The sequence below is a fragment of the Varanus komodoensis genome, unplaced genomic scaffold, assembly GCF_004798865.1.
Source record: "Varanus komodoensis strain SLA01 unplaced genomic scaffold, ASM479886v1 scaffold2, whole genome shotgun sequence".
Lineage (NCBI taxonomy): Eukaryota > Metazoa > Chordata > Lepidosauria > Squamata > Varanidae > Varanus > Varanus komodoensis.
Genome location: NW_025335568.1, coordinates 45,198,455 through 45,211,191, shown reverse-complemented (window position 1 = coordinate 45,211,191; position 12,737 = coordinate 45,198,455). Strand labels below are relative to the sequence as shown.

Below are 12,737 nucleotides of genomic sequence, written 5' to 3'. Positions count from 1 at the left end.
AACTGGGCTTCCCATTTAAAGATACTTTGCTGTTGCCAGATTTAATATACTTCTGTCCAGATGACAGCTTGTTTCCTTGTAGAGTCCTTTGATCACAATTTTTAGAAGTCCATTCCACCTAATAAAAGGGATAGGATGTCTGGCAACTCCAGTTAAACTAATTGTCATAGGTATCAAAAATCCGAGTCTACAGCAGATCTTTTACCTTTTTAAACTCCTGTTAACTGTCTCTGCAAATAACTTAAAAGAGGCAAATTCTACTTGCACCATGTGTACCAGGCTATTAGCATTCATCTGAAAATGTTAATAACATAAGAAGAGCCCTGGTGTATCAGACAGAAGACCCATCTTGTTGAACATTCTGTGTGCACTGTGACCAAACAGATGCTCAGAAGCAGAACACGAGTGCAACACCTCCTGTTAGTGTTCTCCAGAAACAAATATCAAGAGGCCTTTGCGACTAGAGATAATGCAGAGCCATCAGGACTAGTAACCATTGATAGCTTTAGGTGGGGGGCAGTCTAATGACTTCTTCAAGCCACTCATTCCACAGTACTGACTGACTATGATGGGCTAAGCTTGAGAACAATTCATCATGGTTTTCGAGAAGTATGTTACCATTGCAAGTCTCCAGAAGTATGTTACAAATACAAGCCCAGTGAAACAAGCAAGCTGGACCAGTATTGTGGCTTCTTCTGACTAGGATCAGGACCACTGTAAAACCATGCCCCTAAGCCTAATCCAGATAAATGATCCAGATGGATGCCACAGCATTAAAAGCCACAGAAAGGTCCAGAAAGAAAGTTGCATTCCTCAATCCAGCACACAGCACAACTAATCTCCAAGGATGACCAAGGCCATATCTGTTCCCATACCGGACCTGAGCCCAGATAGGGATGTATCAAAATGATCAGCAAGATATGCACCAAGAATAGCAAAATTGGACTGCCATTATCCAGAACCACTGGATCTAAACTAGTTTGTGTTTCACCTCTGCTTCCCCTCAAGCTACAAGCTTCCTCAAGGAAGCAAATTAAATATTTTGAGAACAACTCAAAATCTATCTGCTGCTCGACTGCAGTGACCTCCCCTGAGCAGCACTGGTCTGGTAGCAAAAACCTACTGCCAGTCCAAAGCAGACCATCGATCTAGATAAATCACTCACAGACCCATCCCATAAACCCTCTTTAAAGTACAACGGCACAGATAGTAGTTCAAACCTCAGCAGCTATCTTCAGTTGTTTTGCTATACTTAATTTTGAAAATCATTAGTAATTTTTTTAGTTAATAGAGATAATTTTTGGGAAGGACTTTACTGAGGTTGAACATAGGAAAATATGTTTTTGTTGGATAGACAAGTAGCTGCTTACTGCCACAAGTGGTTAAATGTGTGGACAGATTTGTGCATAATATTGGTTTTAGCTAAACTGACTAGTATAAATTATGTCCCTTAGGAATTTATGTCATGCTTTTTGGATTAGTTTGCAGACAGCATATAGGCCAAACGCATCTCTGTGGTTCTTTCTACTGCTCCTGTTAGGAGCTACTCTCTGAGTGCTTTGTTCTTTGCATGTCTGTGCAGCGATTTCATTTAAAGGTCTCAGGAAATTATGGATTTCATGAAAGCTTACACTTCGGGAAAAATACATGACTTGCTGTAAGCAAAATCTATAATTTATATATATGGCTTGTGATCTGTGGCCAGTTTGTTTACTTACTATTTTCTCATGTCGAGTCGAGCAGGTACCACTGCCTTTTGAAGTCCTTTCTTGGTTAGACTAATTTCGCAAAATGCTTCCTCTGCTGCTGCTGTTTACTTTGGCTTAAGCATCTTCCTTACAGTTTAATTTCCTGCAAACAAAAGAAATGAAATGGTTGAGATTCCATTTGCTGCACACTGTTCACTAAGTAGCTTTCTCCATTTAAATAATTTGCAAATTCTAGTTTTGAAAACAACCCTGTGTACACCTTTAGTCTAGTCAATAGTTTCATGCTTATTACTTGAGTACTTATTTTTCCTACATGATGAGCCTTTGAGTAAAGATCTTTTTTTTTTTTTTTACAGTTTTTCATTTTTTTTGGGTTTTTTTTTAAATATTCTTTTAAAAAAATTTTGGTGAAGTTTTAAATTTAAAAAAAAAAAAACAAATTATCATGAATGCCTATACATAATACTAATTCCCTATTTCACCTCCCCTTTTTGAGTGTTAAAATTATGTCAGTTTCAAAGACAGAAATAAGCATGCAATATCTTCTATTATAATGAAGAGGAATTAAGAATCTGTAATTTGGCACGATTGTATCCTGTATGTTTTACTAGAAGTGTAGAATTAATTATCACGTCAAGTTTTCATTTAATATGTATGAATTAAAAAATTTATGAGGATCAAGTTATTTCTGGTAGAAACAGACGATCCAAACTGTGTATGCATATGTGTGCACGGGTGTGAAATACATTGCTTATCAGACATGAAGATAATAATTCAAGCTATTTTGTAATGCAGGGTAGCTATTAATTGTCCTGTCCTTCCCCAGCCTTCTTATTATTTATTGAACAGTACAACTTTAGCTCATGGAAATGGCCTGCCAGTTTTTAGAGGTTGTTTAAATGTCTGCTGAATTAGTTCGGGTAAGTATTAGATGTACATCACCTCCACAAGATTGCAATCCCATAGTTTACATTAATTCAGAAATAATCAATATTTCCTGATGCTATACTGACATGATTGGAAACTCCACCTCATTTTTTAAAAAGAAGTCAGTAGGCAGAAAAGAATCAGACTCATGTAAGCTGGCCCCTGTGCCAAATATCCATGCTGGACTTGCTTCCAGACCTCAGAGTGTTAGGTCAGAGGTGAGGTGTGAATTTAGGATGAAGTCTGTTCTGTCCAATTTCCACATTAATTTATGATTTTTTTAAAGCTGCACAAAGATCTGTATTTAAATACGTATTTTTTTACTTTTGTCTCACAATATATACAGAATACAGAATGTATTTTCTCTTTAAGTATGCATTTCCATATGTATTTAGTCATGAAATCCATATTTCTGAGATGAAAACTTGATTGAAACATTTGGAAATGTGCTAAACCCATAGGATAACTGTGTTCCAATCCACACATTAGTAGAAGACATGTAGATCAGTTTGGTTTGATTTGAAATAAAGATTGAATGAACACCTTAAACATCCCTAAACTGTGTACACAAATAAGTACCCGACCTGCTTTCACTTTCGGAAAGTGACCAAAATAGTGCATTTGGATATAAAGAGGGGTGTGGAGAAAAGGGGTGCGGAGTCAGTTTACTCCTATTTCCCTCCTATGCATTGGCTGAATCAACTCTTAGTTGCTTTCCTCACACTGTAACATAAAATTACCATGGTGGAAAAGCACTAATATGCTCTTTGTCTTTGGCCATATATCTGAGGCCTGTATCATGCAAGCTTTTAGAATATGTATGATAGCAAAGTATAAAACCGACATGTTATATATTGTATGTGAAGTCCATGCTTGATATTCTCAAAACTATGCAAGGTGTGGCCAGCATGCTGAAAGTATTGGAACAGGGATATAGGCATTTGGGACTTGTACAGCCAGTGTTGTAGGCTGGAAGAATTACTGTCATCTCCTCTCCATAACCTCTCATCCGCAAGGTCACCATCTGTCCAAGGCAATTTTCTCTTCTAACCGTACCTCCCCCAACTTATTTTGGTTTTGTAACTTTTGCGCAAAAAGCTACTAGAAGTTGTCGCTGCTTCTTTGATGTTCTAAGTTTCTTGTCATCTTTCTTCTGGTTAGATTACATTACCAGAGAAATCCACTTTTTTGTTCCTTTGCCCCTCTGTACCAAGTCATTGAGCTTTCCATTGCAACATCACAGTCTTGTTCTATTGAAGTTCCTCCAAGCCCAGTTTATCTCCCCTGCAGACATTTGACTTCTTGCCAAGAGATATGCCACTCCATCCTGTGTCATCCTGAGGGGTCAGTTTGCCCCTTGGGTAAAACACAGCCCTTGTTCTGATAGGTCTTTCCAGTGTTTTCTCTTGTGCTGACTTTGAATCCACAGAGACTGCCAGTTTCACTGTTCCTTTCGGCTGCTTGGAGACAATATAAATGCACCACAATTCCCATTCTCCCCGCAATGTGTACAAGTAGGACAGATCTCCAGTCCTTTTTTTCCACCACCACCATATATATTCTTCCCTCTGAAGTTCATATCTGGAGCTAGAAGCATTCTGTGACATCTGCATGGAAAAAAAAATACTTGGTTAAGTTTGATTAAGTTAAAGCGTTGTTTATAAAATTCAACTTAGCATATTTTAACTATCATCAGGATTTCATCACTGCTGCATGACAGTAAGAGCTTGAGAAAATCATGTTGTTTTGTGAAACAGGGTCATTAATACTGACCTGTTTTTGTTTGTCTTTTGAATAAATCCACCTGTCTGCATACATTTGGTTTTATAAAGGTTTACAAGAAAACTTTGGAATTCATTTAGTATGGTCATGCTAATACTGCTGTAAGTGAGTTCTTTATGTGAACTACTGCAAATGTCACACGAAGGTTACAACATCTGCCTTATCAGGTCTGCAAGGATAGTGCTATAATGTATCACAAAAGAGAACGAGATCCCCACTTTGAACTTGAAAGCATGCAGAAGGAGTATGGTGAGGAAATAAATGTTTCCTAACTGAGCTGTAGTCTGGATCTCATTCTCTCTTGGAATCTTTTTAAGAGTAACCCACCTGATGCTGAGCAACTGGCACATGGAATGCTTTACAGATGGTCCAGCATCCGTGACTCATGTAGCTGTAGATGGTTATCTGTTAGCCAGATGTTGAGTTTGTATTTTTCAGTTAGCCAGTCAGCAGCCGGCCATTCCTGGTGGCTCAGCAACAGATGTTTCAAAAGTTAGAGTATCTTGTCCAATATGTAGATAAGTAGATAGTTTCTGCACAAGCTTGGTCATCCACATAAGTTTTAGAAGCAACACAGGGATATTGTCTAGATCCTTATTGTGTACTGAATCACATAATCATTAAATGTCTTAGAAGTGTTATCTCTACCAATAATCCCATCCAGAATGAAGATATTTCAAGTGCTCGTTGTACCTAAAGAAGTAGCTAATGAACTAATGATCAAACCACCTTGCTACTTCACAACAGAGAGTGAACTAGTGCTTCAGCCTACTGAAAATGCCATATATTTTCCAATTCCAGGTAGCCATAATTTATAAACATGCAGATGATTTTACACTGAGATATTGTCAGGTGTAATGTGAATGTGTCCATTCAGTAGCATTCTGAGAATGTGTATGGATGACAACCATAACCATTGTCAGTTTAAAAAATCTTTTGTGCAACAGAATAATCAACTAACCATTCTTTGAAAGAAAACAAATAATGTTATATAACCATCTTTTTAGCTGTTATAATTATTGGGAACTAAAATTGTGATAAAGATTTTTGTTATGATCAAGTCTGCTCTACACTGGTCTAGGTTTAGAAAAAAATCAGACAAATCTGGTGAAACCTCATAGAAGAGACGAAAGTGATTTTAATGGACTCCTTGCCTTCCTCATAAATTCTTAGACTGCCTGGAGTGAATATAAACTCTGTTGTCAGTTTTGCTTGTGATGTGTGGATGAATTTGCTTCCATTACCAATTCTTAAAAAATAATTTACCAGCCTTGCAGAATTTGGAACACATTTAGACATTGCATTTGATAGCTGCTGTTTCATAGCTATAAGGACTTGTTCAATGTACCAAGAGTTGTAGCATGCTCAGCTAATTTTATGTGGTATAGATTTATTTTAATTTTCACTCCAAGACCAAAACTGCTCTACTCAGAAATAATACTATGGACATAATAATCATCATGTAGTAATCTTCCACATTACTAAGAGTAAAAGTCCATTGACAGTTTGTTGCTATTGTATTGGTACAATCTTAGCAAAGAATAAAATAAGGTTGCATACACATCCAAAATGAAATTCTTTGGGAAAGACTTAGTAGCCTGGCTTGGTTCTCAAAAGAAGGCTCTCAGGCCACATAATAATAGTATAGCAAAGAGAAGAATCATATGATGATAGAAATTATAATAATCTGATAGAAAAATGGAGAGCTGTTTTTGGATCATCCTTCTAACACTGGCAGCTGATTCCTTCCTGTGGCAGCAACAAAAATAATGACAAACAGAGGACTGATTTTGGTTGTTAGACAAAAGCCAAGGCGAAATTAGGAACATATAATGTTCCTGTAATTTATTAGGTCCATATAATGATTTTATGTCTATACTTCTGAATAGGAAAAAGACATCTTAATAGTAGAAAACATTCTATGATGTTTTGATTACCATTTCCTGCAGTGAAGGCTTTGATTTAGGGCTTGGACAGTTAGCGTGTAGCTCAGGGGATGGAGCTGCCTTGAATCAATGGCACTTATAAACAAGGAGTCCATATATGTGGGTGTTTGGATCCTGACACTGGATCTTGTGCATCTCTGCTGTTGTTGTATGTAATGCTGGTTGTTCCAAAATGCTATTGTACCTTTAGCGACTGTCACTTACAAGGATACAACCCAGAAGCATCGATCTCACCAGGAAAAATACAGCATTGTCAAACAAATTAGATGCAATATTCAGTGTTCCTCTTTTGTTTTTGTTTAAACTGAAACAGACAGCTTCCCCCAAAAATCAGAAGAGGCATTTGGAGAATTTACTTTTCTTTGCTGCAAGTCATACTGCTTAGTAGCATTGTTCCAAACATGTATTTGGAAGGCCATGGGATGGGAGTGGGGAATGACTGAGGGCTGAACAGTGAGTAGGAAAAGATTTAGAAAATTTGGCTAGTGCAAAGTGCCACCACCAACAAGGTTGTTGACAGGGCTAGACCATAAGAACATATTGTACTTATTCTGCTTGATTTTTGTTACTTGCTGGTTTGTTTCTAGACTCGGGTCAGCCTGTTGGCTTCAGTCTTCAGTCTTAAACTATCATGGACTTGGATCCTTTAAGGGCCTCCTCTTTTCATTTATTTCTCTCAACATGTTCCACTCAGCATATGAGGACTGGCCTCAAGTTCCTCAGTCATCTCAGTACAACAGGCAACAATTACAAACAGGGCTTTTTTCTGCGTTGGGTTCCACCTTACAGAATGCCCTTCATGAGAAAGATCTGTCAGGTCCCAACACAGTGCTTTTTCAGCTTTTAGATAAAGCATGGCTCTTTGAGTAGGGTTAAAGCTGGAAGTGTTCCTTAATGGTAGTATTTACAAAACATAGTTTTAATTTGCAGACATTAGCGTGTTTATAGGACTGTTTGGCAAATCTTGGAAGCCCTCTTGAATTCACCAAGTGGGAAAAAAGTGATATATATGTTTTGGTGATGATGAGGGCAATGGTGTGTGTTCTTTGGTTCTTGGAGTGTGATTGCTCCTCTGTGATTTGCTTTTCTGTTTAAAAAAAAAGGTTGTTGTCATGGTAAGCTTCTGATAGCGTATAGCACCTTGGCTATTCAATATAAATGAATGAATAAGTAACATCTAATGTCCAGGTAGAAAGGGTGATCCTATCCTGACTTTTCTCGTAACAATCAGTTCTCAAGGAGATTGATAATCTGTTCTTAGCTAAGTATGACACTCTTCATAGAAGGTTTAAAAATTTGGGGTCCTAAATGAAATCTTCATCACTCTTTTAAAGATAGCAGTCTTGTATATACTTCATTCAACAGTCACTCACAAACCTTATACTTAGCCCTACAGAAAAACACTCAAGATATCCACCATTGCATCAGTTTTGTTTTGAGGTTGGGTAAGACAATAATAGAACAAGGAAAAGTCAGAACCATTTTGCTTCTGCAGGAGAAATTACAGTGAACTCCCCCCCCCAAAAAAATTCTGGCGAATCCAATAAATGTTTATGGAAAGTTGATACAATGGCAGGCATAGTATTGACTGGGAGGCAATTAACCAGGTAGGATTTGAATATTAAATTAGTTAACATAGTCAAGATAATAATGTTCCTTTTCTCTTCTCAGATGTAGTTGCATATAAATATTCTTATTTATGTTCTGCAATACTTTGGTTAATAATTTCACATGATTCCATATAGCAGTACACTTGGCTGCAGAAAGACAAGAATACATAGCTATTCAGGGGATTTATAAAATAGATTACTTAATTTAATGACTAATTTAAGCACATGCCTTTTATTTCTTTACAAACAAGAGGAAAGAGCACATATAGACACAAAAATATGCTCATAACAGCGCGAGGAAAACTGCATGTGCTTAATGTTAAATGAGCATAATTTGCAAGCATCTGTGGTCCTGCATTACAGTCTTTGGTAACTTTTAATAAATTTCCTAGTTATTTATAATGAATCTAGTAGATTTTAAATGCAATTAACATTTAGAAAATGGAAATACAGCTACAACCAATAAAAGAATCCATGTTTTCATGCCTTGATGGCCTTTGAAAATAATTTTGCCAAGTAACTATTTCATTCCTGTTTCTCTGTTTCAGATGCTTTCTAAATCTATTGAACAGCTAAAGCAACCTGGAGGTCTGGAAGAAGCTGAAGAAGAACTTCATGGAGATCATTCAATGCAGGAAGAGAGGGCTCCCTCTGTTGGTAGCAGCATTAGAGATGACAGCAGTAGTGTTCCTTTGGACAGCGGACTGGGGCAGCCATTGGGGGCTGTGAAGGTGAAAGAGGAACCACAAGACAATGATGATGATATTCAGACTCAGCACATGGAATCTGGGGAGAAAGCTGCTTTTGTGCAACAGGTAATAGGCAAAGATTTAGCTCCAGGCTTTGTAATTAAAGTGATTATCTGAGTACTATTCTAATAAGCATTTTTAAATCCTTGATAAACAATTTTTATTTCCATCTGCAGAGTTCAGTGGAATTGCGTGATTTTAGCATTCAGCAAATCTAACAACAGCAGATGTGTTCACACCTTAAGCATAGTGAGAAAGTGCTTGTTAAATTGAGGAACCCTCGTTGCTGTGTAAGCCTTTGGGTTATTAATAGAATTCGTATTAGCACTAATGAATTCTGCCACACTAGTTCTAGTGAGATGGAACTCAATGTTATATCAACTTTTTGTGGAGATCAGCTATTGTGGATCAGACCTAAGAATTGCTCTCACTCTCTCCATTTCTAAACTTTTGACATCTTTCTATGTACACTCCCATCCATTTGTATATAATATACTATACTGTAGTCCTACACACTGTTATGAAGAAGGGGATTCACCCCCAATCTTGTTAGACAGGTACTGTCAGTGCCCCAAATATCAGTGGTCAGAAAGTTGAATATTGAATATAGCTTGAAGGAAATAAGGTGGAGGGTAGATGAAATTAGACTTGGAGTGCACTTTTTTAAAATGTTGTTGATTTTCGTCCCTTCTGTATTCATTAATTATTTGCCCCATCTTCTTTCATCACTATCAGTATCAATTTCATTAAAGCGTATTGGTGCAACATTGTACGCCAGCCACATGCATGATATAGCTATAGTTGTATTGGGATGGTGGCGGCAAGAAACCAAATTAAAAACATGGGTTTGGTCTTTTCTCATCAGTTTATTTGTTCAATAAAAACTCAATGACACAATAGCACACCATCTAGTACACAGATTTACATGGTTGTGCTAATAACAGTGACGGAGACACATTTATGAATGTTTCTAGCATCTGTATTGGGGCCAAGATTTTCCAGTATGCCCCTCTTTTATTTGAAAGGGCAACAAGCCATTCATTCCAGAGTACCTGCATCAGAGCCACTGAGACTATTTTGGAATATTGGTAGCCTTGGTATACTTGGCTTATCCAGAATCTGGCTGCTGAAATGTGGATCACATGATGGTACAGAATGGCCAATGCAACTGCTCTGTGTGCTGAGGACAGGAGAATGTTTAGGCCTGATTTCTCTGGGGAGGTTGCCCAAGACTGAAAAATGGAGACCAGGTTGGCAAATAATTTTCAATAAGATTTAAATATTTAATAGCACATGCATGGAGTTGTATGTAGCTGTGCCTCCAGAAGGATCATATTTCCTTCAAATACCCTAAAATCAGAACAGATGGGTATGCAGTAGAAGCTGCCGTTTACTTAAGTCATTGCTGTGTCAGGTCCCTGCTGTTCTCCTGAAGAAAAGTAATTGTGTGAAGGTGGACAGGAAATGCCTTATGGAAACAGGAAGTCCAAGTGATTCATGCACATGGAATGTAAAAGGGGGGCAAAGGGAAAAAGAGGATAGTGTTTTATTCTCTGTTTTCTGAAGGCTACTCTGTGAATTGATTTATTGTCAGAGAAAATAACAAAGCAAGGAGAGAAATTGTTAAGGAAGCTTTCCACTGAAACATTTCCTTTATATTCCCTTTTGATATGTTTACTTTCTTGTAGAGGTTTACTTTTGTTAAGCAAAAGATTAATTGTACTAAGACCCTTTTAATATGGCTAATCCAAAACTGACCTGAAATCCTTGTAATTTTTTTCTTTTTTCCTATCACAATATTTATATTTCTAAGGTATTTTAAGGTGCAGTATCCTTTTCAAAAGGGAGAGCTGTTTTGCCAAATGGAAAAGTTCTAATATAAGCATGTGGTGTTTACATTTTTATCTTATTCTCTAGAATCCCTTATAAAATGTTGAAGTTTCTGAAGATACATTATCCTTCCTCTTGAAAAACTACTTGGAAAAAAAAACAGTTGCTTGTACCAGCAAATCAAGTTTGCTCCATACTTGACCAGTTCCCTACATATATATCCCTTCATTGTAGAATGACTTGCATACACTTCATCTGTATACATGTGATAAAAACTCTGGCCCATTGCACTTTTCCATCATGTACACCAGGATGGGCAAGTTGTGGCCTCCAGATGCTTTAGTCTTTAACTCCTATCAGTGTGACCACTGACAAGGACTGATAGAAGTTGTAGACTAAAACAACCGGAGGGCCTTAAGTTGCCCATCCCTCATGTATAGACCCATCACATATACACAAAATAAACACATGTCTATTCATGTGTGATGATGTCCATGTTTCTTTCTTGCACAGAGAAAGAAATTGTGATATGTGAAGCATTCAAAATGTCTAGTGTATCAGAATGGCTTGACACTGTTCACCCGCATTTGGGGAAATGGGGAAAAGTTCTCAGCATTTTCCCTCAGCTGGTATTTCACCTGGGTTCTTAACAGTCTGCACCACTGGTTTTCCACAATTCCTGTGAGTCTAGAGAACAGTGCTGACATTTCATAGTTCTAGGTCATGCTCTGTTGACAAACCAGAAGCAGAAAGCCAGCATTCAAACACACTCCAAAGTACCGATACTTAGGAACAGAATGCAGTGTTTAACAGAGGCCACCTAAAATATTCAGCTTTATTAGATGTGTAAAAGCTGACTGTGAGGTTTTAGAGCTTTAATGCCACTGTTGAGGTTATTGTTGCTTGAAGAAAAGTAGAGGAACTGATATTTAGAGCCATAAAGCAGATATAGCAGGGAAGTAGGCTTACATCTTGCATATCCCTACTGCCCCGTATATTCTAATTTTAGCACACTCAAAAAGGGATAGTGCATCTTTTTAAAATGCATTTTATTTGGGCAGGAATCTGAATACAAATGAACTTTTGTACATTAATGTTTCAAAAACATGTGTAACTATAAAGATATTTTTGTAACACAGTTGAGCAGAGTTACCCCAGTATAGTAGACTTTCAGGCCACTCAAATCTTTAAGAGAAAAGTTACCTGGAACCAGTGAAAAAGAAAAACTGGGTTTAAGCAACCATATTTCTAATTGCTGTCACATTTTAAATCTACTGTATTTATTATAATTTACACTTTTGGTGATCTCTTGTTTTGTGTTGTAAATATATTCTGTTTGTATGTTCCCTATTTTGCCTCCTGATACAAGTCTATATATTCCTTTCTCAAATAAAGTTTTTTTTTCTCAAAAGATTCCCTTTCACATACTTGGCTTTGTGTAAAGTCGATACTGCTAAGTCAGCACTTTCTCTTTCATTTAGGCAAATATGTTTGCTTATTAATGTTGAGATAACAGATTTAGGATCATGCTTTTTGCCCCATTTTAAATTACAAAAAGTCTATTTTTGGTCTGTTACATGAGCCCACATCAACCATTACACATTGTATAAAATGGAAATATATGTGCATGTTCATTTTCTCTTCATCACATTTGTCTTGAACATGTGGATCACTCATTGCATCATCTTGAAAACTATAATACAAATAAACACGCATTTTCAGAATTCTGTTTATCCAGAATTTTGGTAGCTAGGGATCACTTGGCTCAAAAGGTTTTTTTAATTCATTTCTGAAAAATGGATTTGCACTTGAAGCATTATAGATGTTTTAGATGATGATATTGATTATAAACTTGGATATCTATAAATAAGAAATGTTGGTACTAAATTGTTACAGGTAATAACCAACAGCCTTTCCTTCCAAGATTGTGTTTTAAAAGCTAATTGCCCCAATCCATGGCAAGTGGGTCATGTTTCCACTGAAATCAATAGGACTAGCTCATGCCCTTAATTTCAGTAGAACTACAACAGGTCAAGAGCACAACTCTATGCATGTTTACTTGTAAGCCCAACTATGTTCAGTCAGGCTTAGTCCCAGGGCAGTGTGTGTGTGTAAGATCACAGCCTTGGTTCGTCTGGCTCGGGACCAAAGTTGATATAAACATAGCTGCCTGTCTTCAAAGGA

The 12,737-nt window shown here is 37.1% G+C and overlaps 1 protein-coding gene across 1 annotated transcript in view; it reads left to right on the top strand.

The window, feature by feature from the left end:
- LOC123022905 (histone deacetylase 9-like) overlaps positions 1 to 11,931 on the top strand; it is a 228,648-nt gene extending 216,717 nt beyond the window's left edge. Inside the window, exon 12 of the mRNA XM_044429032.1 lies at positions 8,523 to 11,931. Coding sequence (XP_044284967.1) covers positions 8,523 to 8,840 — 318 coding nt within the window. The 3' untranslated portion in view covers positions 8,841 to 11,931. The remainder of the gene's footprint in view (positions 1 to 8,522) is intronic.
- The last annotated feature ends 806 nt before the right edge of the window (positions 11,932 to 12,737 follow it).